We start from the raw sequence: 25,832 nt of genomic DNA on the forward strand, positions 1-25,832 counted from the left end.
GCCAGTTTGTTCTTCCCTCTGCCTCTGAGCAGTTTCAAGTGGCTGTCGCTACTTCTGTGCAGTCAGCCTGCCACAGAAATCTCTCTGCTCACTGGAAATCTGGTTGCCACTTCCTGAAATTATGTTTGACCAGGTTAAGCATCATTTACTACTTGGCAGCTGGCTCCTTTTCCACATAGAAGAATGCTCACTCTTCAAAATCCAGTATCTTGTGGGATGAGTGGCATGCAATGCTTATGCTTCGTATTATGGGAAATAAAATAGCTCTTTTGATTTTTGTAGCAGAAGATGTTAGAATACTGCAGAGTGAGTTACTTCTTGTGATCTGGCACATACTGATTCATATGGAGTAATGTTCATGACTTCATAGGAGAGGGGTGATAAGTAATTAAGTAACTTCTTAAAGGTCTCTAATATGTTCTCCATATAGGTTTTACAGTGCTTAGAAAGTGACAGCATAGTAGGGAAGTTTTGTGAGTGCTCCGCTTTGAGAGTTACGTGATCCTTCACAGTGGACCACGAGTGTTTTTAGTGTGATAAAAGGTACATAGTGAGTAAATTTTATTTTCATTTAGGAGTGGTGTAAAGATCACCTTTTCTGGCTGATATCTATAATAATAGCTATAATTTATGTATTTATGTACTTTCCAGTTTACATTTGTTCTTCTGTATCAAATTAGGTAGGCTGTTTCCTTAACATGAAAGCAGCATGTGTTTGTGGTAAACTGGTGGGGAGGAAGTGTGTTTTAATCTGGGATATAAAATAAGACAAGAAATCACCTGTAATTCACCCTCGAGGACACTAAGAAGAAATAGCAAGTCATCACGAGAGAGATCCTCTCTTTTCTTGAAAGGACTTCTTTGTTTTTTCTCTGCCTTAGGGCTTCTTAGGATGGTACTGGCTTGGGCTACATCATCCTTCTCCTTCTGCCTTCTTTGCATGTTTTCTCTCCCACTGTAACCAGCCTCTTCTTTATGGTGGTCTTTTGGTCTTTGCTGGCTCAGCTTTGGTCTGGTTGGGCTTTCTGTGCTGTTACTTCTGGAACGCATGGTTTGTTTCTCTGAAGCTGAAGGAAGGTGGGGGAAAAAAGTAATTGTTTTAACTAGCAGAGATTATGAAACTATTACTGTAATTTATGGTAGGTATTATTCTCTCCAGACTGGTAGTTTTCCCTCCCACGCAAGGCTGTTCATCATTTGATAGAAGTTGACAACCTCATGTAAGCCACCAGGACTGGGCTGTGGTTTTTGCTGGATGTCTGTAGTGAAGTGGGTCTTAACTGGTCTTACGCAGTTGTTACAATTCCCTCCTCAAAATTTGCAAAGGCAGCGACTTTAACAGCAGTTCTGTGTATGGCACCCAGACCATATTTCCCATTTGAGAGACAGCACCTACCTCAACTTTCAGGTGGATACTTATTGTGATAAGGCAAATTTAGGTTTAGAAGGTTTTCACTGGGAAAATCTTTCTGTTCCCATTCCATGACATCCCAGCCCTTACTATGCAGCTATGTTTTGCTTTTGTCTTTCCAAGGGGGAGCACGGAAGTGGCCCTCCACTACTATGAGTTATGCAGTTGCATTCCCTGTGTCTGGCAAAATGTAGGGGTTAGGACATTCAGACTGCGAGGGGTGAGCCTCGTCGTAAACATCCCCAACACCACCACCCCCAAAACCAAAATACCTTGCTGATCTCGATCGCTTCCTCACAATAGCCATGTAGTATGAAACCTTACTACATCCTTAGTGCTAGACTTGATCACTCTAGGAGTGCTAGTACCGGGCCAAAGGGAAACCTGTCCTAACTAGGCCCCTTTGAAGTGCCACTGTTAAGTAAACATAGTCTAATGCCTTTGCAGATAAATGACTAACAGTGTATAAATATTGATTAACTTCAGGAACTCTGTGTTGCTTATCACCACTCAGATTAAGGTGTGAATGGATTATAGTCTACCTCTACAGGAAAACTGTGGTCATGGATACAATCTAGCAGACAAAAGCCTGATTCAGTGGTGAAATTAAACATGTTCCAAATACAAATAAGGCACAATTTTTCTTATTAAACCTCAAAGCTAATTGCTGAAAGGTCTAGAAAATTGATGTGGCCTATGGTAGGCAGGAGATGATTGTCCTGCTGCTTTGTGGCCTCGCAGACCTGTGGCCGACAAATTTCTTTCAGAGCTCCCCTTTTCACCAGATTCTGACCCTAAATCCTGAACTCTGTGACTGCGCTCCTTAACTGTGGTACTTTTTCACTGAACACTACAAATACTTCTGTTTTGGTTTTTTTGTTTGTTTGGTTTCCTTATAAGAACAGAAGAGATGGAAGAAGTTTTTTGCTGGTAATTGATAATGCCTGAGAGTGGGGAGAGTTTATCAAAAACATTACAAGAAAAGCAAGTGACATTTTCTGTAGTGCTTAAGTCTCTTATAGTCTAATATAAAACACTCGTGGTAGCTCATATTTCATAAGAAAAAAATTGTTTCTCCAGGTCTCCAAAAACCCAGGTGTGTCAGATTTGTGTGGTAGTGTGCACTGGAACCCTGTTTTGTGAAGCTGTGCATTAACAGTGTTGGGTTAGGATGGGAGCTTTTTGCAGTGAATGTAGGAAACCGAGAGTTGTTCATAGCACGCTACTAGCAGTGGTGTTAGCTGATGATGATTAGTTTAAGTTGGTTCTCATTCTGCCCTTTCAGTTGAATGTAGTTTACTGTTGTTCATTGTAGTCTGCTTATTAGGCTTACTTTGCATCTTGCTTGCAGACTATTACTAATTTGGAAGAAGACTGTTGGTTTCCTTTGAGCATAAAATGCTGAATGCCTGCTTGGCTAGTGTTTATAAAATCAAATGCAGGAGTTGTGAGTTCAATCAGGTAACCTGAATGCACTCTGAGCTTGTCCATGCACTTTAATGCTGCAAGCAGAGGATGCTGTGCAATGCATAAGTAGAAGACCTTGCAGTTTTCCCCTTGTTCATGCCAGGTGCAGCAGGAGTCTCAACTGCACATCAGACTACTGTCAAACCTGTTGTTGAGTGTCAATATGGCATTCCTTGCAGAAGGGAATTGGAACTAGTGCATAAAGAAGAGGTTAGTACCTTTTCAAGCTTTGTGAGTTGGCTGCACCTGGAAGCAGGATCCTGAACTTGAAAGGACAGTGTCTCGTGACCCTGCCAAGGATGCCCTTCCCCACATTTTCTCTTACATTGTACACGTGCTGTTGGTTTCAAGGCCACGTGCTGTGCACAGATTTCTCAGCTGCAGAGGGTTAGCTGTGACTCCCTTTTAAGCTTGTCGTGCCTCCTTAATCAGGTAGATCAGTCCTTATTACACTAACAAAAGTCACTTGGTCCATGAGAAGGCCAGCTGACCTGCCAAATAGATCACTCTTCTACGGAGATGATGCCTTTGTAGTGTCTCAGAGTGGATTTGTCGTCTTTTCTTGTTAAGCAGAGTTGTTATGTACACTTTACCTGCACTTTCTTCTGACGTTCCTGAATGCCAATGCCTGCAATTGAATCTGATAATGCAAATGTTTATCAGATATACCAATTGACCCAAATGATTAGAGCTTGAGGTGGTATGCTAAATGCATGTTTTAAGCACTTTTTTGTATGGGTAATTGAATGTAGTTGACAAGAGAGGTGCAAATGCTCTCGTACTAGTAGGCTGCCTTATTAACATATTCTTTCTCTGTTGATTTATTTAAGCCTTCTTATTACATGTATATTGACTGGCATTCATATTATTTGTAGTGTTGTCTGTTTACAGAAGGATGTTAGTGCCAATGTGGTCATCCGAGGATGGAGGTATGAGTAACAGAAGGGTCATTCAGAGCTTCAAATTACCACAGACAGTGTAGCTGCTGGTGCAGCAAGCAAAGCGGAACCTCAAAAATGGACAAAAATAAACATCCATCCACCTATCCTGAAACTCCTCACCACCTTCAAATTGCCAGCCCCCATAGATTTGGCACCATCTAAGGGACTAACCCTCAAAGTGCACCTGACATTTTAGGCAATATCAGCTGCCATGTTGTGCCCTTGGCAGAAAGATGATCTGTTCTAGTCCAGAGGATGCTGGTTTTCTGCAATGTTATTAAGCCCTTGAATGGCCCTAGTGTAACATTCAAGACAGAAGCAAGGTCATTTGAAATTTTCCAGCTGTATGTTTTGGTATGTTGGGTTATTTTCTACTTTGAACAATTCTTTCCATGTTCTTGAAAGTTAATGAACAGCAACTTTTTTTTTCCCCCCAAGGTAAAGATGTTAATTGGCTCATAAAATTTGTGTATATCAGTTGTTTCATGGCACCCAAAAAGATGTCTCATCCTTCTGAGTCCAGGGTCTCAAGACTAGTCTAATGAGTGGAAAACTTGCCTTTTTGCATATCTGTCTCAGCCAGTGTTCATTTCAAATTACATATTGATGGGGTCTGTGTACAAGGAAGCTGTCTTGAAAAACTGAGCTAGGCAAGAAGTGTTCCTACTTGTAACAGGGATTATAGGTCCCTGGAGGACTGATTCTTGCCTCTTGCGGCAAACTTCTGTATAGAAGCTAATTGAAGCCTTGTTTCTTTGTACTGGCAAGAAGGATGACAATGTAAGGTACCTTAGAAAACAATAAGCAGCAACTGCTAAGAAAGAAGAAAGCAGGTGAGAAAATTTGGTTGTGTGCTTTGCAATTCTGATTGTGCATCTGTTTTAGATCAATTACTATATAGCAGGGACTGTAGCTACAGGAATAGAGGAAAGAAAATTGCTTGTCAGAATTCTCATATGATGCTTTATTTACATCTAGTCAATATCTGCTTGCATAAAAAATAAAACAAGATTGAAAGGATCATCCGGGTCCATGAAGTCATGTCTCCTGAAATCACAGACCACCATGCAGTGTGGGTACTTTACAGAGCTTGGTTAACTGCAGGTGTGCCAATTGAAGAGCCCATGGCCTGTGTTCTGCATTGTTATTCATGTTATGAGGTGTCTGTTTCACTGGAGATTTTTGCAGTGGTGTCTTGCTTGAAGTCACAAGGTGATGGTTCCCAGGCTCATCAGATTCAGTGCAGCTTGGGAGACTGGTACCAGAATCAAAATGGAGTAAGAATAGGTTGCATTGAAACATTCTGGTAATTCAAATTCTTGCAACTAACACACTCAGCCAAGCTTGAATCTCTTCTCAGTGTTCATGTTCTTGTTCTTTTTATAGTTTGTTTTCTGTTCTGTTTTTCAAAGAGCTTGCTCATCTCTGGACGTGTATTCTGTCCTCCTGCACATAAAAGAGAAATTTTCCTCTTCTTGGTGATGAGCAAGTAATCTGAAGGATCAAAATAATCTTTTCTGAAGAGCCAGATGAATAAATGACCAAATGTTTCTATGATGTTAACTTGGTCTCCACCCTTTCAATCATATTCTGAAGGAGATGAAACTGCATTTGTCTCTTTGGCAGCAGTGAACAAGCAGGTTGTTCAGAAATCCCCACACTTTTGTGGAAAAGACTGAAATATACTTCAGAGATGACTTCACCACAGACACCATAGGGTTTTAAGAAACATCAATTTTTTTTCCATCTATTTTTCCCTTTAGTATTTTCCCTTTAGTCCGTGATTGACTTATGAGCTAAGAAAATCCCCTCACAGGACCAAATCTTCCCTTAATCCCGGGTAAGGATTCTGAATAGTTTAGAAATTGCTGTTTCTTCCAAAAATCCGTGACTAAGCAAGGAATTATGTCTTTCTGGTTTTTAACATCCCTTTGAAGGGATGCGGCAATGCTTTTGATTTGCTGAAATGGATAGGACTCCTACCAACAGACTGACTCTTAGAAGGAGCTGAGATGTGATTGCTCAGCGTGACGGTGTAATGGGGGACCATAAAGCGCATGATGTCTTTTGTAAGGTCTGCAACCTGCTGCCCATCACTATGAATGTGGTGGTCTCACCTTAGTTACTGCAATGCTACTCGACATTTCTTCCTTTCCAGTGTAGTAAAAGCTACTTTGAAGCATCATGTTCAGCTTAGTGCCACACATACGTGCCTGAAGGAGAAATTAATCTCCTGTCCCTGTTCTTGTGCTTTCTTGTGTGGCTGTGTGTCAGGTAGTATCCAGGCCCAGGATGGGGCTTTTCGCTAGACCACGTTATATCGTTCACCAGAGAAAGCAGCAGGTTTGCCGCCTTCTCCTTCTGTAGTCCTAGTTGTCACCTGTGTGTCAGCAATTGAGCCACATTCAACCAGAGGAGAAGATGAAAATGTCATAGCAACACTGAGCCTTTTCTGGAACTGGCGTCTTCTGGCAGAATGTGTTTAGGACTTCTCATCCTTCCTCTGAGTGGGAATACTTTGCTTTGTGGTAATTTGCCTCACTTCCAGATATCCAGCCCATTTTTTTGGGGGGTAGACTGCTTTAGCATTTTCCTTTAAACTATTTGCAAGGGCTTCTGTCCAGAGGGATGTTCCGTTGTACCACAGCTGACTTTCTCATTTGGGCTGTGCTCTTATTCACAGTAGACTCTTGTGCTGTTTTGATGCATAGGCTGGTCGGTAAGTGAGAAGAGACTTCTTTCCTTTAATGGGTTCTTCACCCAGGGACTCTGGGGTAAGACTCTGGAGGCATTCAAAGCCCTCCTGGACACATTCCTGTGCAATCTGCTCTGGGTGAACCTGCTTAAGCAGGTGGGTTGGACTAGATGATCTCCAGAGGTCCCTGCCAACCCCAACCATTCTGTGATTGTATAAAGCGTTTCCATCCTGGCACAGAAACTGCAAGATTAAGGTGTTTACCTGGGAAAACAGATGCAACAATGCTTATCTGTGTGGCCTGATGCACCTGTTGGCATGCAGAACTGAAGGGAGAAAAAAATAAATTGTAAGTCTGTTTCCCCTCTCATGGGATATTGTCAAATTTTGGTCTTTGAAGCCCTTGGGGATCCTGCAAGAACAGCAATTACTCAAATGGGAAGAAAATTTGGATTCAGCAGACCATGTAAATGCTCCCAGACAGGAAAAGTGCATGGTTGAGAACTGGATGTCATTTCTGTGCTGGTCGTGGTTTATCTGACCACAAGTCAGATTTCTCATCCCTTGGAGACAAGGAGCCTCTTCTGAGACAGTAAGATGCCTTTTGGACTATGTTAGAGAGTTGTCATGTTACTCTGCTGATTGTGAAGGTACTGTGAAATTTCCACCATCTGTTGTTGCCTCCACCTCCTTCCAGTCCCGTAGTGTTTTGCACATATGTAGTGATTGTGGCTAGGTAAGGTCTTTCCAAGTCCATTTTGCATATGAGATCTGTACAGCCTTACAGTCGTCTTCAGAGGGCTGCATCTGTAGGAGGTTTTCACCAGCTCCTTTTGAAGAATGTATCTGCGTCAGTTGTCTGTCATTTCAGGATTGGTGTGTGAACTTGTAATCTAGTCCTCACTGTTGTAAAGTCTCTAACAACGCATATATATTTAAAAAAAAATATATATATACATATATATATACACACGCACAGACACCATGGGATTTTGTGCATGGAAGTAGAGAAAGATGTAGCATGTGGCCAGTTGCTGGTTTTGTGGCTTAGAGCTCGAGTTAGGCCCTTCCTGTAGATTAACCAGTCTCATCCCATCTCCTAACAAGGCTCAGGTGGTGTTTGCCCACATATTTGAGTACATACTGTGCAGTTTAAAGCATGCCCACCCACAGAGCTGTGCGTGAAAACATAAACTGACCACTTGGAACATACTTGGAATTTTCATATTGGAAAAATATGGTTAGGAATGTATACTCCTATTCAGAGATGTCAAACCTTGTTCTAAGTGGGGTTCTTCAGATGGTCCATAAAACCAAGTGTCTGGGCACTAGACCTCTTTGTGGTGATCCATGAGAAACTCAAGTTTGAGCTCTCTGCTGTGTCACATAACATTACTTTGGCAAGACTGAGTAGCTGTTCTGAAATCTGAAATAAACACATGGATTCCACAGAGGTTCCAGCTCAGAAATCAATACTTTTAGAGTTTTCTGACTGTGGGCTGATTTTCTCTTTACTCTGGTCCTACCTTTTAACAACTTCTGACCATACCTAACACTCAAAGGCACTCGCATCACTTTTTCCTCCTGGTAAACTACTCTTCTTTCTCCTCCGCAGGAATTGAGCTCTCCTACTTTGTGGTCCAGCATTTTCCTAAATTCATGGTAGTCCTGGAAAGTTACAGGGTATTTATTACATTATAGGTATACAGTTTATGTAGCAAATAGGTTAGGCACAGTAGGTTTGTTTGAGGTGATCTGTCTTCTTGTTGGGTACCCACCCCACATGCTGCAAGGCCACCATGTGCAGCTCAGGTTTTAGTTTTAATGGGAATGACTGAAGTTCTATGTGCACCATGGCTTCAATGTGCTGCTGTGGGGAGGCAACACTAGTATAATCCCATGCCTTTATGGGTTCAAAAGGTCGAGGAGGAATCAAAATTAAAATAGCTAGAATTTCTTTAACTTTCTACTTCTGGGAATTAAGGGTTATGGGGAATTTTATGCAATCGCACTGAATTGCTTTGGAGCTACTAATATGGGGAACTTGTTCTATGTCTGCTTCCTTGGGTTTAGATTTGTTTTTCCTTTTATTTTTTAAAGTAAAATGTTTCACACTCATTTTGTCAGTAGACACCAAAAGCGGATTATTTGTGAGGATTAATGAAAGAGAGATTTTTGGTACATGTGAAACAATGTTACTGTAGCATCAGGTAGATCTAGGTGTTTGAAAAGCTAAACTCTGCAGTGCCACATTATATGTTTCTAAATAAAAAATAAGACACTTGCAGTTCTCTGTATGATAGATTTTTATTGTTAAAGTACACTGAAATAAAACTCAGCTGCTCCAATTTCAGTTATATGAATTTGCTTTCCAAGTATAGAATTTTCTCCTTTCATGTGCTTAAGAAGCAGTTAACGTTATTCAATTCAGTGGTTGTGATTTAATACTTATTATTCAGCTGCTGTAATTTTGGCTGCAATGCATAATTACTCTGTAATTACAGTGTTATCCAAAGGAAAGATGGGAAATAGTGCTACATGAAAAGAAAATGCTCCTTTCTGTTAAGGAACTGAAACTCGTTCTTTTCCTGAGTATCTTGAAAGTAACTAGACTATAGACATTTACATAGCAGGGTAATTCAGCTCCAATTTAGGTTGAGTATCATGGTATGTATGACCAAGTGTATATTTAAAAAATAAAAAAAAAAGGCAAGCAGCTGTGTAGAGAGAAATACTAATGGAGCCTGTTTTTCTGTAGATCTACGCCTATAGAAGGGCAAAGGCAGCAGCTACTGTGGCTGAGTTTGAATCCCACATTTCAGTGTTTCCTCACTCTGGCTCTCTCTCAACTCTTTCTGCAGGCACCACTTTCCCTGAAATCTGTAGAAATGTCAGTGTCTTGCCTCTCTCTGGCTTGTTTGAAATTGGCAGTGGTTCAGGATGGGACCCCTGGATAGACAAAGTGTGCAGGCTCGTTGCCACAGAGAAACAAGCTCAGGTTATTCTTAGGAAGACTACATTGGAAATTTTGGCCTTTTCCCAGAATCATCTGTCGTGAGGGTGTTCATGAAGCTGGAGACTTACGAAACAGATCGTTTTTTGCATGGTGGGTATCATGTAAATCTCACAAGCAATAGCTAAAGTAGGGTATTTGAGGACTTGAGAAGTGGCTAGCTAACTATTTGTAAAATAATAACATGTAAGATTGAAAACAGAAGGAAAAAAATCCAAACCAAAAGTTTTTTGGGTCTCAGGATAGGCCAATATTTTCTATATGGTACATCACATACCTGCTGTCTACTGAATGGTGGGGTTGTTGTGGGGATTTTTTTGTTTGTTTGGTTTTTGTGGTTTTTTTTCAGCTTCACTGAAGGTTTTTATTGGCTTTCATGCGTTGCAGGTTTTTTATTTTAGGTTTTGCAGATTGATATAGTTCAAACATTCATGTCTAATTCCTGACTTTCACATGAGATCCATGCACCTCTCACACCAATATCTATTCTTCTGGCCTTTGCTTTCCCTCTTCTTACTACAGACTTACTAAATGAAATCTTCAGCCCTGATGAAGATCAGTATCTCCTTGTGCCACACACAGTGCAAAAGTATCTGAAGGTATTGACTCAGCAGTGGAATTAATTTTGTGCAAGTACATGACAGTTTTGGCAGAGTTTAAAATGCAGGGGAAGTTCCTCAGTGCACAGGGCTCTCTAAATCTTCCATGTGTTTGCTTGTCTCCCAGCTGGCAGGTATGTGCTGTTCCTTCCCCAGGTTGAACATGCTTCTGGTAAATGGGGAGCCAGCAAAAGCAGCTATTTCCGACTTCCTGACAGTGTAGGTTATTGCCCACACTTCTTTTGCCTTCCTCAGCAGACCTGGTGTAGCAAAAATGCCATCATTGTGCGGTAGTCTTATAAATATTTCAAGGTCAGTTTTGTGATAGCAGGTTTTTAAAAAGAGTCTCATTTTTGTGGTGTTCCCTCCCACTTCTCAAAACTTCCTGTCATCCCCAAAATGAGAACACAATCTTCTATTTTAAACATCTAAGCAGAAATAGAATTCTTCCAATTCAATATCTTTTCCCAATGTATTTAATAGCGTGACAGGTCTCTTAATTTTACAACTATTTTTCAAAGTAACAAGAAGCAAACCCCAAATATAATGAAGTCTGTAAGAAAAAAAAGGCAAAAGAAGTTCACAGAATTTGGTGCAATTTTTACATCTCTGACTTCAGTGATTGACTTTAGCTGTGCATCTGCACGTGCACATACAAGCATTGCTTCACTGGCCAGTGTGTCTCCTGTAATGTGTTCGTTCCTTTCTGATGTAAGGTAAATTGACTCTGGCAAAGAAGTCCTGGTGACAAACAGTCATCTCGTGTGCACTTAAACACGCTGGTAATGTATAGGGTCATTTTGAAAAGCAGCCTATAATCACAACTCTAAAGAGAATCTAATTGAAGAAATACAGTGTTATTATATTATTAGCTATAATAGCTGTGGGCAAAAGAGAAGGAAGAAACCAATGGTATTTCTTGTGTTTCAGTGTGTATGTCTGTCTCTACACACACACACACACACACACACACACACACGCATACAACATTTGAAAGAAGATACTTGTGTACCAAGTGTGTGTCTATGTATTTCTCTTGTGCTTGGTGCATGTGACAAATATAAAATAAGCCGTCCTTTATCAGCTTCTAGCAAAGAGCAGTAGTACACAAAGTTGTAGTACGTTGCTTTTGTTTTCAATGAAAAATGTAAGATTAGTAAGCAAGGATTATCTCATATATGTTATCTAGTGTAAGTTAATTTGTTACCCTGGAGTAATTGGTTTGGGTATGCAAGACCCAAACTTCTTAACCTTTGCAGCCATCTCCATTTCCCTCCTATTTTTTATCTGCTTACTGTTTGCATGGAGTGCCATACATCCATGAGTCATGAAATAGGCAGCAGAGACCACAGTGAGGACTACAGAGTAAAAATGTACACCTTCAAAGTGAATATATGTTAATTTTCTTAAAGGGTATTTTTTACAAGAGTAGCTTTGTTGAGACATTTCTTTGTGTGGGAGTGTTCGCCTCAGTGTTGCTTTTCCTCACACATGAAAATTAACCACAGACTTTTAAATATCCTGAGAAATGTTTCTTCAAAGAAAGATCAAAAGTCTTAACTAACGTCTGAGGAAGCTGCATGGCTGCCTCTCTTGTGAACTCATGTCTATGGAGAGCTGGCTAAGACAATCAAGATCATTATTATATTGGTTTAATAATTTGCATCCTACTCTGAGAGGAGATACCTTGTTTGCAGAAAGAGAAGATGGGGAAATCCACAGATGCCCCTTAATTTTACCAAGACAGACATGAATAAAACAACTTTTCAAAGCCAATTCTGTTGTTTTTCCCACAATATTGTGTGGGATGCTCTACTTCAGACAGTTGTCTTTAGCAGTGCATGTTCAAGAGTTCTGTGTGAGAGTGAGTTGATGGACATTTTTAAATAGGCAGTTTTATCTGCTTTTGTGGCTATTCAAGTTATGTGAAATGTCCAGATATGGCTTTCAGGGCTTCTAAGAAATTGTAGATCGGGGGGGTTTGTTTCTTTGGTTTTCGTTTGATTTATCCAAAAATCCCTTCTTGTCTTTTTTGTATCTAAGCAACACAGAACACAAATTAGCCAAGCTTTGAAAGTTTGTGAACTTCTCCCTTATCTGGAATTCCCCACCTTAGAAAGTTTTTAGATTAATTTCTGTTGTTCTAAACTGCTGGGGTTTCTTTCTTATGTTTTTCTTAATGTCTGTTTGCCTTCAAGAACTGTATCTTTTACACTTCAGAGCAATTCTGTATATGCTGTCTTGTAGTGGAGAGGATTTAACTGGTAGAAGCTGTTGAGAATAGCAATTCACTGGTTTTGTCACGCTGGCATGAAGCATCTGTGAACAGTATTAGGTAGGACTTCAGGCTTGTATCTAAACCGAGGCTTCAGAGTTATTTGTTTTGTGTGTGTGGTTTTGTTTTTCTAATTGTTGTTCAAACCAAACTTTTTGATACTAGTTCCATCAGTGACGATGTTCTGCTGCTATCTAGAAATCAGACAATCTTTTGTTGGTTTATCTGATCAGAAATGAAATCACTCAAGTTTCTTTTTCTTAGATTTTGAGGTTTTCTTTTAGCTGTAGACTGCATTTTCCTTATATACTCTCAAGTTCAAAACTTCATTACGTTCTGTGATTTGATACTCTGCATTCCTATAGTTGGAGAAATATAGTTTTTCTTTGTATTCTTCAATACAAAACTAGTGTGATTTGATGTTATTTTTCCTTGGTTTTTTTTTTTCTCATTAATGACAATACCTAAGTGTGTAAGAGCAGGCTAACATAATTTTTCTGACTGTGCTAATCTTTAGTGGTGCAAGAAAACTGCTATGGCATTTTTCCTTTCCAACTGCAACTACAAAATAGCAACATGCAGATGGCGTGGAAGGTTCCTTACTCTGCTCCTCACGCCCACGTTCTCCATATTTAATATCCAACAGAAAAATTTGGATAAATTAGATAAATACCCTAAATCATTCTTTCCCAGGAGTTTAATGGAAACAATATCTTTCAGATCTCCAGTCCTGTCAGTGTAACCTTTTTACATGGATTAGACCTTATTTCCTGTAGAACAGAGGTTTTAGGTTTTGGGGTTTAGGGAAGGGATGCTGCCATTGGGGTGAATAGCATGAGTTCCCTTCTTGCCTGTGAGCCAGGAGTACTGACTGGCAGTGCCCTGTATCCCCCTCATCCAACCCCACAAATGCTGCCTGTGAGCTCTCACTGTGATTCACGGTGACAAGCTGCATGGTTTTGACAAGAGTGCCTTAGGGTTACAAGGTACTCCTAAGAAATTTTGAAAATTTCAATTTCTAGGCTTTGGTGGAAGTGGAAGTCAGTGCTGCGTTGGTGTTTTGATTCAAAATCTCTTTTTGTGACAGCAGTGTGGATTTCTGCTTTTTGTTGTTTTGCAGGCTTTTTATTTTGTGTCCTTTGGCTTTTGTTATTCTTTTGTTTTGTTCCTATTTACCTTGGTTCTACCTGTTGATTTTGTGGCAGCAGGATTTTTAAAAATTATTTGGCACATGTTCTCCTCCACGCAAAGGAAACATGAGTTTCCAGGTAGATTCTTGAGTCAGCCTTGTAGTTTGTTTTTAGTTTTTGAATTTTTTTTCATTAAGATTGATTATTGCCAAAGTAAAATTATGACTTCGAGTGGTGGCTTATGCTTTTTTTTTATTGTTCATATGAATTGGTGACTGTGGCTATATGTGTTTGCCAGGAAAATGTGAAAAGCACAGAGTTTGACAAGAAACCATACACAGTGAAATTAATTTTTGTATGTGTTCAGATTACAAGTTTTACTAGCCACAACATTCTTTATTATTTATTGTAGCAGCTCACAGTTTTGGACCTTCAGCTCATGTAGGAATATGCCCTGCTCTGATGACGCAACTTTGGAAAATGCAATAAAAATGCACTGGAAACCACAGCTTTCTAATAGGAAGTTTCTTAAAAGCAGTGAAGTTAAATTGCCTCCTCACAGAAAAAAGGAAGTGGAATGGAGGTTGATGTGCCTCCTCTGTGTCCTTACCTGTGTTTTATTCTGTTTATTCTTCCCCCTCATTTGAAATTTGGTCTTGAGGCCAACACCTCTTCTTTGACATAGGGCAAGGGGAGAAAACTCGTGTATTCCTTTTGTTGCTACATAAAGGACCTCGTGATTTTGCTACATGAGATTCATATGTAAAGGTAAATGTTGTTGATTTGTGGCTGCAGCTGTGACTTCACCCTGGTGTTGATTATACTGTGGTTCAGTCCTCAGGGGGAGGGCAAGGCCTGCTCGAGAGGTGGCTTAGAGGACATACTGTTGTTTGTTCCTCTCTTTGTTTTTCCCCTTGTTCACCCAAAATATGGCAGTGGCCGGTTACTAGCCCAGTGGCTAGTGGGAGTTGAGGAAAGGGATTTTGCAGACATAAATGGATGCATCTATATGAATATTTTACAAGGTTCTGATGTCCAGAGAGTTGCTAAGGGAACAATGAAGTCTGGAGGCCTTCTTCGTCATTCCCACCCCTCTACAGGCCTCTCTGAAAAGGCTGGTTAAAACATCTGTTTATCCTTTTGGAAGAATGGCAATTAAAGCAGAATCTTTTGGTGTCATCTAGCTTAACTGCTCGGCACTGGTTGTCCTGTGTTTTGCTGGAGCTTTATTACATGTGTGTTGGTGCTGGAGAGGCTCACAGAAGGCTTGTCCACCTGCCTCTTTGATGGCCAGTGACAGTGTGGAACTAGGCAGAGGCAAGGTGGGATCCAAGGGACGCAGCAGGGACCCTTCTGCTGCCTGTCTTCAACCCTGCAGTTTTCATGGGAAGATCTGGAAAGAAACTGCTCCCTGAGCAGCAGGTATCATAAATGGAATTGTTTTGGTTTTTTTTGTCTCGGTGGTAATTACATTATGTTCCACTGGTGTTTCCTTGGCAGCTGAGGACAGGTCTGCAGTTCTTTAGGTGTGTTAAGGAGAGCTTGGACAGGTGACTATAAATATTTGCGTTTCAATTCCATTGCATTTGCATCCATTCAAGTCCTTCCTAGTGAAGCAATGAGTCATATCCTGCAGGCACAGAGGTCCTGCTTAGAGCTGCTGCTCAGTAAGACTTCACTGAAATTATTTTATCTGAAGTTAATATTTAGCTCCTGAGAGCACCGTGCCTCTTCTGTACATAAATAGTGCTAATTTGTTATACATTAAGTCAGTTGATTAATGCCACTTCCGAAAGTATCTGTGCACCTCATCTGAATGTATCCTCCTAATTCTATGTTATATAGGCAGAGACATCTCTCCTAGATATATATAAAAAAGACACTCTTGGTCAAACTTCTGACATGTAAATTAGCTTCTGAATGTTTACTTAGCATTTAAAAGAAATCAAAAGAAGTCCACCACCTGATTTCTGTGTGGTTGTAAAGGAGTCATTTTAACATGCAGCAGGCGTGTGTGTAGTGATCATATGTTCCCATGCATTAATAGTATTTACATTCTTTCTCTAAGAAGATAACTTTTGTTAGCCCTCTGTTCCACTCAATTCTGTTTTGAGTGAGTGAGTAAGTGTTTAAGAAGTGTTAACAGTAGAGTGGATTAAGATGATACACGGCTGTGAATAGCTAGTTGTTCCTGTATGTGCAAAGAAGTCTATTTGAGGAACGATCACAGATCCTAACGTTCCTCTGACACCAAAACCTTAAATTTTCTGCTCTAATAGATTTCTGGAGAGAAAAGAAAGGAAGGGCTCTTAAATAAAGGCTGGAATCTGTCCCGCATCTTCTAATACCAAATACCTAGTAAACCCAGTGCATATAGTAGGGTTCTGCAAGCTTTCCTTGTGCAGGTGGGCCCATTAAAGTCTTTGGGGCTGCATGTGTAAGATTGGACTACAGGGCTGGGGACTATATTTTTTGACTCATTGTTAGCATAACTCTGAATACATTTATTTTGCTTTGAGTATAGTCTGGCCAGTTTCAAAATGTAGCATTTTTTAAGAGCTATTGTTAACACAAGGATATTCATTAAAGAAACAAACCTAGAGACAGTAAGATGTTTTCTCCTTACTTTAAGGTTTAGTCATTTTCTTGCCATATAGGCCTAAAAAAAAGGAAGAAAAAGTGGAAAAACCCAAAACCAACCAACAACAACAAAAAAACACCAAAAAATCCCCAACAAACTCAAACAAAAAAAAATTGACTGGGATAGGAGAGGAGTGGAATATTTGTGACACCTGGAAGTAAAACTGACTGTCCAGTTTGGCTTTTAGGGTTAGAACCGAAGGAAAAATAAGGAAGAAATGAGTATGTACAGTAACAATGTGGTAGATCGTGGCTCACAATGCTGATATTAATAATGAATGATTTTATCATACACATTCATCATTATTTTCTTACCTTGCATGAGCCTAAACCAAACTATATAAGTTTATCCTCAGAACAATTGCATAGAGATAATGTTTTTATTGTAATTTCAGCTTTATGCAAATTAAAGCTACAGAGCTGATACTTACCTATCTCTCTAAGGTTAGTTAATGATTTCTTTAGAACATATATGGTTCCGGACAAATGCTTCAATGGTAAATAGTAGTGCTTAAGCATCAGAGTTTCTTTCAGGACATTGAATCAATTTGGGATTGTTTTAACTTGTATAAGTTATAACTTATATAACTTCTTTAACTTAACTATATAACTTATTTAACTACAAATAAGGCAAAATAATTGATTTTGCTGACCATCAAGAGAGTAAAATACTCAGCCTTTGAAAACAGCAAATATTATGTTTTAGCTTTAGTGCTTGTTTATTTGAAGAATTATATTTACAACTTAATGTCCTGTTAGGTTCTAGACAGGGTTCTTAAATGCCATTGAAAAAATTCACAAGAGTGATCATTCAGAAACCTGATCATCTTTACCTTACTGCAACTGCATTGCATGTTTCACAATGAAGTTGTTGCTAACGGAGTGTTACAGAGCACTGCATTTTTTCATAGTCTGAATGATGAAAGAGCCTTATGGCAAATTCTTGTTCTTACGGTGTTCTTCATATATCTCTTAAACTAACATTATCCTGATTAATATCCTTTATGTTCTGCGATCAACAGCAGTTGTCAGAGGTGTATGATTTTAAGGATCTGGACTAGATATAATTCAGTTTAGCAAGTTGAACTTGATCCTAAATGATGGCTATTGTTTGGGGCTTGTAAAAATACTTTGGAGGTTTAGTCAGAACTACAGTAATAAATGTAGTGAGTAAGCTTTGAAGAAAGTATTAAGAACGGGATCCTGTGAAGTTATACAGGCCACCTGTGCAAGACGTAACCCTGTGGAGATTTAAGGCTGTCTTCCCAAAGGGCTTGTACAATACTTGTAAGAAATAGCTTTGTTGAATTTGCAGCTGCTTTGTTATGCATGGACCCCAGTCATCTTCTCACTGGCTTGGCAGGTACAATAAAGGCAGCATTTCGGCCATTGTCTAATCACTGGAGCGGTGGTGTTCACCACCACTGCCAGGGGAGGTTCAGGTTGGACATGAGGAAAAGGTTCTTCACCCAGAGGGTGGTGGAGCACTGGAACAGGCTCCCCAGGGAGGTGTCACGGCCCCAAGCCTGACAGTGTTCAAGAAATGACTGAACAACACCCTCAGACACATGGTGTGAATTTTGGGGTTGTCCTATGCAGGGACAGGAGTTGGACTTGATGATCCTTGTGGGTCCTTTCTAAATCAGGACATTCTATGATTCTAGGGGTACCAAGGGCCCTTGCTGTGCCCCCCTCCCTGGGGTGGGCAGCCCTGCTTGACTCCCAAGTTTGCTGCCATGTGCTGGAGCACAGAACACCCCTGCACCTGTGAACCAGGTGTCCTGGGTGGGGGCAGCAGGACAGCCTGGGAGGATGGAGGGAGGGGAGAAGCTGTCAAGAGGGAGGAAAGAAGCCCTTGTCAAAACGTATGACAATTTTGGGGAAGTGGCTGCCAATGTTGACGTTTCATCTTTGGTTTACAAAAGCTATGCATGCAGGTTGAGCTGGACAGAGCATCTGGAAGCCTGTAAATAGCACTGTGCCCTATTGTGGGACACAAAAAAGGCTCTTGTATTTACATACATAAAATACATATATCTTTTAAGATACATAAGTATATACATATACAAACTTACTCCACTGTGTGAGAAAGCTGTAAGGGCTAAGACCATGACACCTTGTAAAAGAGGATGATTCTTTGTCCAGAATCAGGTATCTTAAGACAAATGTTTGCTTTCAGAAACACAGAGGTGTGTTCAGGAAGGTTGTCACACTAGTTTTGTCTATGTACTTAGCCTAGCTGGCTGTAGGCAGTGAAGAGGAATGGGACTATCAGAGGGCACTTTCACAAATCCAAGGCTGTATTCCTGCTCAGGAGAAGCCCTGCTTTTCCACGAGGTTTGGCAGGAAACTGAAGAGGCTGGCTGGTTAAGCACCTAAGCACTGAGGTATGAAAACTCCTTCCTTTCCTGTTCTGTACTCTTCCTTCCCAAAGGAATGAGTGTCGCTTCTGAAAGATGTTGAACTGCTTGTTCAGTGCAACGTACCGCGATAGGTTTTGTTAAAGCCCTGCAGAATTTATGTCAGTGTTGTAGCAGGAAAATTATTAAAATAGATGGCTTATCAACCTATTTAATTAGGTGCTTCTGATGATATCTCTAAGAAAACGTCCTGAGGTAGTTATTAGCAACAGTTACTCAGCAAAGAAGGCTTAGAGGGGATCCCTCTTCATTGTTCTGGGAATACTTCAGCTCGGTTTCTAGCACTTTTCAGAAACCAGAGAGCTTTAACAAAGTAAACTAAACAGGAAAGCATCATTATGCCTTTGTGCAAACATATTTTTGGTATTAGATGCAGTTGATTCCCTATCTCCATAGAATATAATGTAGCAACGGATTATGCTCTGTCTCCTGGGACTACTAGACCATGACTGTTCAGATCAGAAAGAAAATGTTTAAGAGGAGTCTGATTTAGGACTCAAATATCCTGAGCAGCACACATGAAGTAAATGAAAATAATCATTTTCTCCTAACATGATAATTGGGGGACACTCAGTAAATCAGTTTGCCACAAAATTGAAATAAAGTACTTCCTTGCACAGCATGTAGTCAAACCCTAGAGGTTAGTGCCACAGAGTATCAAGGCCAGAGGTGTTAGCCCGTTCAGTATGGAGATTTACGGAGGATCAGTTTGGTTGTGGCAGTGTAGCAGGATGCTCTGGAGGCAGCTTAAATCCTTGCATGGTAGCTGCGTGCACGACAGGAGAAGGATCACGCTGTTGATGCTCCCGTTGCTGTCTTTGTCCAAGCATCTGCTTTTGGCCCCTGTCAGAAAGGCTGTGGAACTAGTTCAACCTCTGGCTTTCCTCATGCGTTAATTCTGTAGCACATGCGCGACTCTAGACTATTAATTCTCCAGTGCCTTTTAAAGCTAGGTAGTGAAATACATTTTGTTGCAATCCACTAATTATTTACAGCAGGGAGTCAGGCTAACTTTGCCCATGTGATACTTTATATATCAGAACTTACAGCTGTCACAAGTCATTATTTCCACTGAGAATAGTGATTAATCTTTCCATGAGTTGTCAAGAACTCATAGTGGGAATGAAATTTTAGCTCATGTCACCATTCTGTAAGAGGAAATACATATGGAGATGGAACATTATGTTTGGATACATGTGTTTTCAGTTGAACTGGGTTGTCTGTAAGAACTTTTTGTCTCTGAAGTGTTTTGAGTTAATTTAGTATTTATTTGTGCACGGCTAGCCTCAGTGTGGTCGCTGTGGAGGAAGAAGGCTTGCTCTTATGGAAAAGGTAAACTTCAGTTTAGCCTCTCAAATGTGGCTTGATCTTAATCAAGAAAACCAGGTTTTAACGTGATAGAAGAGTCTCCAGGAGATTCCAGACTTTTTGTCCATGCTGTAACTGCTACTGGTGATGCTATGCCAATCAGTGTTTTAACTGACAATGCATTTCTGCTGTATTCTTTTCATCTGTCTGATAGAAATTTGTCTTTTCTCTAATCGCTCGTCGGAGTGCTCTATGAGAGATACTGCTTACGTTGGAAAGGCCTCTTGGGCAAGAGCTAACCACACCAGCTCTGCCTTCTATGTTACTGTAACTACTAATGAGTTTCTGGGAAGAACAATCGTTTGGAGACGATGACTTCAGGATCTATAAAGCCAACATATCACAAGTTACTTTGTGCTTTAGTTGTGTCCTTGTGTTCAATTTTTTGTTTTTATTTTTCGCTTTGGTTGTCTTTGTAATCCTCAGTATACAAACTCAGTAGGGAAGTTGGAATGGAATTTGGAAAAATCTGAAGTCCAAATGTCACAGTTTTGTAAAGAGAATAAATATGCTAATGAACAGCATCTGTATAAACTTGGAGTAACATCATGCATATTTTCAAGTATTGCATTTCTTGTGAAGAGATGATGTCTTTTATAAGAATGACACCATGAAGGTTGAATCAAAGGACAACATTTTGAGAGGGCTTTGAAACTGTTTACAGTGACAGGATACAAGACTTTGACCTTTCCTTAACTTCAGTGTGGTATTGCTCCCAGATTCTAGTCTTCAAGGGTCAGGACACTGACATCCTTAACATGATTTTCACAACATCAGCCTGGTTGCTGAAGAACCTCTTTTCTTAGTGAAGAGTCTTTAACTCTGTGCGCCCACAGAAGCGATGACAGTCAGAGGAGCACTGTGAGAATGTTTTCAATCACCTCTATCTTTTGGTGCTTCCTGCAGCACACTATGGCTTAGGCAATGGTTGTGGTAAGAGGCAATTAAATTGATGTAAAGACCAAGTTGATTTGACATGTTTTTTAACCAAGTGTTTATTAGTTGAAATAATCTTGGGTGTTTTTTGGCATAATTTATGTCTGAGTGGGAACTTGACTCATTGTCAGAACTCTGTGTGTATTTGAGCATGTTAAGCTGATGTTACCAAATGGAACCGTGGGAGGCTTTTGGCTTGTGTTTATGGAGTATAAATGAAAGCTCCTACCTTGCTGTCTCAAGAGCCACAAAAATGTTAATAGAAGTCAGAGATGCAAGAAAAAAATGTATTCCATATAGCCTGTCAACTTGCCAGTACTAGCTTTTTCCTTAGGTTACTTTCCGCTGTTTTTTTCCATCTAGTTTTAGGTATCACAAGGGATGAGACTTCCTCTGCATTCCTTTGGAAATTATTTTGCAGTCCTCATAAGACTTTGTGAAGCTTTTCCCTTGTTTATATTTCCTGGTCCTTAGATTTCCAGAGCAGAACCTGCACCAAAACCGTCAGGGGTTGCCTTCCTGTTAGCTTTGGCAAAATGATTCAGGCTTCGTTCTTGCTGCTGCCTGCCTTTGTTCAACTGAGTGACCCGGTGGACAGTTGCCTGCCTCACCCTACAAGTGTTTTAGGAAAGGTATTGCTATGCTCTCTGACGAAGGGTGCTGTGAACATTTTAAATCATCCTGCACATATCAGGTGAAGTAGCTGTAGCTGTTAGTTTCTTTTATTGTATTTTCTTTTGTTTTTCTGAGACTGGATTTTCTGTGCAAAGTTTAGTGTTGCTTAGATCTTCAGAACCAGCTTCCCTTGTTCTCTTCTCCCTGGCCCCTTTCTCGTTTAACATAAAGTACTTTTGCTTAAGCCTTACAATAGACACATAATGCCAATTATAGGCACATAAAGCTACGTTAGTGTGAAAGCAGCGATTCATCACTAAGTAAAAGCTAAAATTAATCATTTAAACTGCTTGTAAGATTGGACAATTTTTCCCCACTTCATCAAAGATAATTTGTCCTTTATGAACACAGTGCTTGTACCTCAACACCTAGGTGCCAAAGTGTGCAGAACACAAAACAAACTAATGTGAGTTGTTGTTTGAGACTGCAGAAACAGGGTAAGTTCTGCAATTGTTTCAAAACCCCAAATGTTTCTGGTCTATTATAATTTAAGTAGTTCCCCCTATTTTTTATTATTATTATTATTATTATTATTATTATTATTATTATTATTATTATTATTATTAACTGTAAATATATATTTAATTGTTTCAGATATGGAAAAAAAGAAGGAAATTAAACTGAACACCAAATGTAAACAATAGTGTACAAATTTCAAATTTTGGGTTGGGGAAATATTTTTTTTTTTATTCCTAAGATTTAATAAGTCTTGTTCGCCCTTTAAAGTGAGGATGTAAGCTAATAGAAACTGCAAGGCATTGGTTGTGTGGGTGCACCCTTATGCTAAATCAACAAAGACAGAATTAGTGGTAAATGTGTAATTCTCCGAAGTTGGTTCCTTTAGGTTTCTGGAGCCAGAAAGGCAAGAAGGTTTTGACCCTTGCACAAGGTTTATGAAACAGTTTCTTCCTAAATGAATTTTTAATACTTATTCGGAAATTCAAGCTAGAAGAAGGCATCTGACAACTTAAAAATGCTGGATAGAAGCTCTGGCAGTCTTACACTATACATTCCCTGTTACCTGTGTGCTCTGCCAGTTTGCCTGTGGATCTTTCTTCTTCATCATGGTATTTGCAGAAATATATTATCTTTAACATAGAAGAAAAGGAAGGGGAAAAGCCTGTAAAAATGGGCAATTTTGCCCATTTAGCTAAAGATAATATTTTTGCTTAGTTCTTAGTTGAGCTTTGTCAACTCATCTCTCTTCCTGTGGCAGAAATACTGGTTGTGGTCAGATGCCAAAAAGTGTTACTACTGACTTTCTCTTTTGCTTTCCACAAAACTTACCTGATTTTTGACAGAAAATTGTTCTAACCATTACAATATTGACTTAGAATGTATGTAGTGATCCATTTATTTGAAAGTTCTTTGTTGGAAGCAGCAGTTTTTCTTTACCCAAGTCCATCTGTCTCCTCCCTGCACTAAATAACATTCTAAAATCTAGCCAAAAATAAATAAAATAAAAACCCAGTCCTATTAATGTGATGCTACATAATGATATCAGTTTAAAGGAAGCGTGCTCTGTCCATCTTGCTAATTATCTATGACTCCTTAGGCCTTTAAATATAGTATCTTAACATGCTGCATGCATCTGATGTTTTTGTTTATGGCTTGGGGGAGCAAAAACCAACTTGTTTCATGTCACCTCTGTTAGACTAAGTTCAACTTTCAGGCCTTTTCCATTAGTTGTCCATAACTACGGAATCATGGGATTTTATAAAGGAGCTATTTGTTTGCTATCCCTGGTTATCAGGCTTTAACTCGTTCAAAAAGCCAGACTGTCCTTTGCGAGGTGCAAAGGGAGCTTTGAGGCAACCTGTAATTTAGAATCATAGAATCATTTTGGTTGGAAGAGAGCCTCAGGATCATTGAGTCCAACCATAACCATTTGACATTAAGACACTAGTTTAAAAGAGAGGGGGCAGGAAGGGGTCTTCTACTGACAACGATGATGCTACGTTGGCATTAACAATTTCTTTAGTTTAGAGCAGCGTAATATTTATTGCAGAACATCTTGGTACAGTGCTGTGAGGCTACAGTTTGATTCCTGAGCCAGGCAAAATGGTTGGAAATAGCTTACTTTTGCATTTGTGTTTTGCTTGTTTTTTAATGTAGGCAAAATTGAGCTAATTCATTGTGTGTTGACTTGCTTCTTAGCCTTTAGCTCGAGATATTGTAAGGCACACGGTGGCAACTGCTTTTTGACAAGTTGCCATTTGTAAGGAAGCGTGAAGGGTTGCCCCACAGACCTGCACGCACATGCCTCGTGTATTACATGTGGATACGCCCTGCCTCTGGTGGGGACAGAAGCAGCCAAAGGCATACAGAGGTTTTTTGCAAGACAGAAACAGTTTCTCAAAATCAGTTTTCCCTCTTTTCCCTCTTTTCCCTCTTTTCCCTCTTTTCCCTCTTTTCCCTCTTTTCCCTCTTTTCCCTCTTTTCCCTCTTTTCCCTCTTTTCCCTCTTTTCCCTCTCTCTTTTCCCTCTTCCTCTCTTTTTCCTCCAAGTCAAGTTTGTAAATGCCTTCTTAGATCTGGTATGCACTCCGAAGTGTTACAGTATGATAGGAGATGAGCTAAGTTGCTTGCTGCCAAAGGAGCCTAAGGAGGAATGCTGTTCTTTTAAAACTACGCCAACCTTAATATTGTCACCAGGTCATGGTTTAAATTACAAAATCATCACAGAATCCTCGAAATAAGGTGTAGACTAGATTCACTGTACAAAAAGTGGGAGGATGTGTGTGACACCTTTGAACACATAGCAAAAAAGCAAAGTAAGGAGCCGTGAAAATCACATTTTGTGAGGGTATTTCTGCCACATGATCACAGTCTCTTGGTGTCTCATCAGTTTCATAACTGAGCCTTTTTCAAACATACTCTGCACTTGCTGTTGCTGTTCTCTCACAGGCTCCTCCGGTGTCGGAGTTGCCGAGATTGTGGTGTGGCACAGGGCAGTTCTTGTCCCCTGAGCAGCTCTTACACAGTGTGTCAAAAAGCAACAAAGAAACTCTTAGTTTGGTGATGTGGTAAGCCTGTATCATCCTAAAGCTTCACAATGGAAAAGGCATTGGGAGTAAATGTACACCATGAATGGAACTTGCTACTCTATTAAAAAAAAATAAAAATTAAACACGTTAACTTTTGTACAAGTAAAGCTGGTATGCCAGATATCATCATTCAGCATCATTATGTCTCTTTCTGTCCTCCCACAGCCAATATAACAAGGGTGCAAATTTTGGCTCATTTAATGGAAATATGGGCATGATTGATACAGATCAAATTTTTGGCTACTGAAAGATTCATTCATACGCAGAGCTCATGTTAGCGATTCTGTGAACACAGCTTCATAAATGAATTAAAAAAGGTTTCAGACAGTCAACCTGACCTGAGACAGCTAGTTTTAAAACATCAGGAAGTTTGGTGAGGGTGTTGGGGATGGAAGTTTGTGTGTCGCGTTATGACTGTGTTCTGTGTGAATTCAGAGTGCTCTGTGCTGCTTATACATGTTTAGTTCAGCTTTATTGGCCCAACTGAGCAACTGGACAGTTTTATTTGCTGAGAGTCAGCCAAGTGTGCCTCTGTGGGAGAATGCTGATAAACCTCACTATTTTGAACCTGGACGTCTGTCTGTCTGCTGTTTTTCAAGCACAATGTCTCTCTTTCTTCTGCTTAAGTGATGTCGTCTTGCCTCTCCGGCTCCGTTTGGGCCTGGCTGCTGCAAAGGTGGTAACACTTCTCGGTTACACATCATATGGCACGTTTATGTTCTTTCTCATTTTTGCTCACCTGAAAAGCTTAGTCTTTTATCTCCCTCAGTTAACACTTTGAGACTGCTCAGTGGATGGCAGATGATGCACCCTGAAAAGTCATTATTCTCCCAGTGTTCCTGCAAGACTGCAGTGTCTGCTTTGCTGAGGCAGTTGAGGAGTTAAAGGCTTGTGGAGTTTCAAAGAAATTCCCAACAGCTGCTGTAAAGTATCCCTACAATCCTAGCTGACCTCACTCTTGTCAGACAACAGTGATTATATCCAAAAACGGGTGCGCGACAGGAAGTGTTTCAGGAAGGTATGTGTTTCATGCAGGGACATCAGAAACACGCTCCTTCCCAGGGCCACTTACCGTAAGATCCATATTAATTAAAATGGAACAGTGGAATTCCAGAATGTGTTTACAGAAACATCACTTTGGTCAAAAAAACTCCATTGCAAATAGCAAAAGCAGATGAGTTAACCACTGTATGTATTTAATATAATGACATTGCTG

The 25,832-nt window shown here is 40.0% G+C and overlaps 2 protein-coding genes across 8 annotated transcripts in view; one reads left to right on the forward strand and one right to left on the reverse strand.

Moving 5' to 3' along the window:
• The window catches only part of FILIP1L (filamin A interacting protein 1 like), an 89,858-nt gene extending 88,793 nt beyond the window's left edge, over nucleotides 1-1,065 (reverse strand). For all 4 annotated transcript variants that reach the window (XM_065062366.1, XM_065062359.1, XM_065062352.1 and 1 more), the window contains exon 1: nucleotides 781-1,065. In XM_065062366.1, coding sequence (XP_064918438.1) covers nucleotides 781-1,050 — 270 coding nt within the window. In that variant the 5' untranslated portion in view covers nucleotides 1,051-1,065. The remainder of the gene's footprint in view (nucleotides 1-780) is intronic.
• CMSS1 (cms1 ribosomal small subunit homolog) overlaps nucleotides 1-25,832 on the forward strand; it is a 251,048-nt gene that overhangs the window by 90,620 nt on the left and 134,596 nt on the right. The gene's annotated exons all lie outside the window — the stretch shown is intronic.

Source organism: Columba livia, chromosome 1 (genome assembly GCF_036013475.1).
Source record: "Columba livia isolate bColLiv1 breed racing homer chromosome 1, bColLiv1.pat.W.v2, whole genome shotgun sequence".
NCBI classification, from domain to species: Eukaryota; Metazoa; Chordata; class Aves; order Columbiformes; family Columbidae; genus Columba; species Columba livia.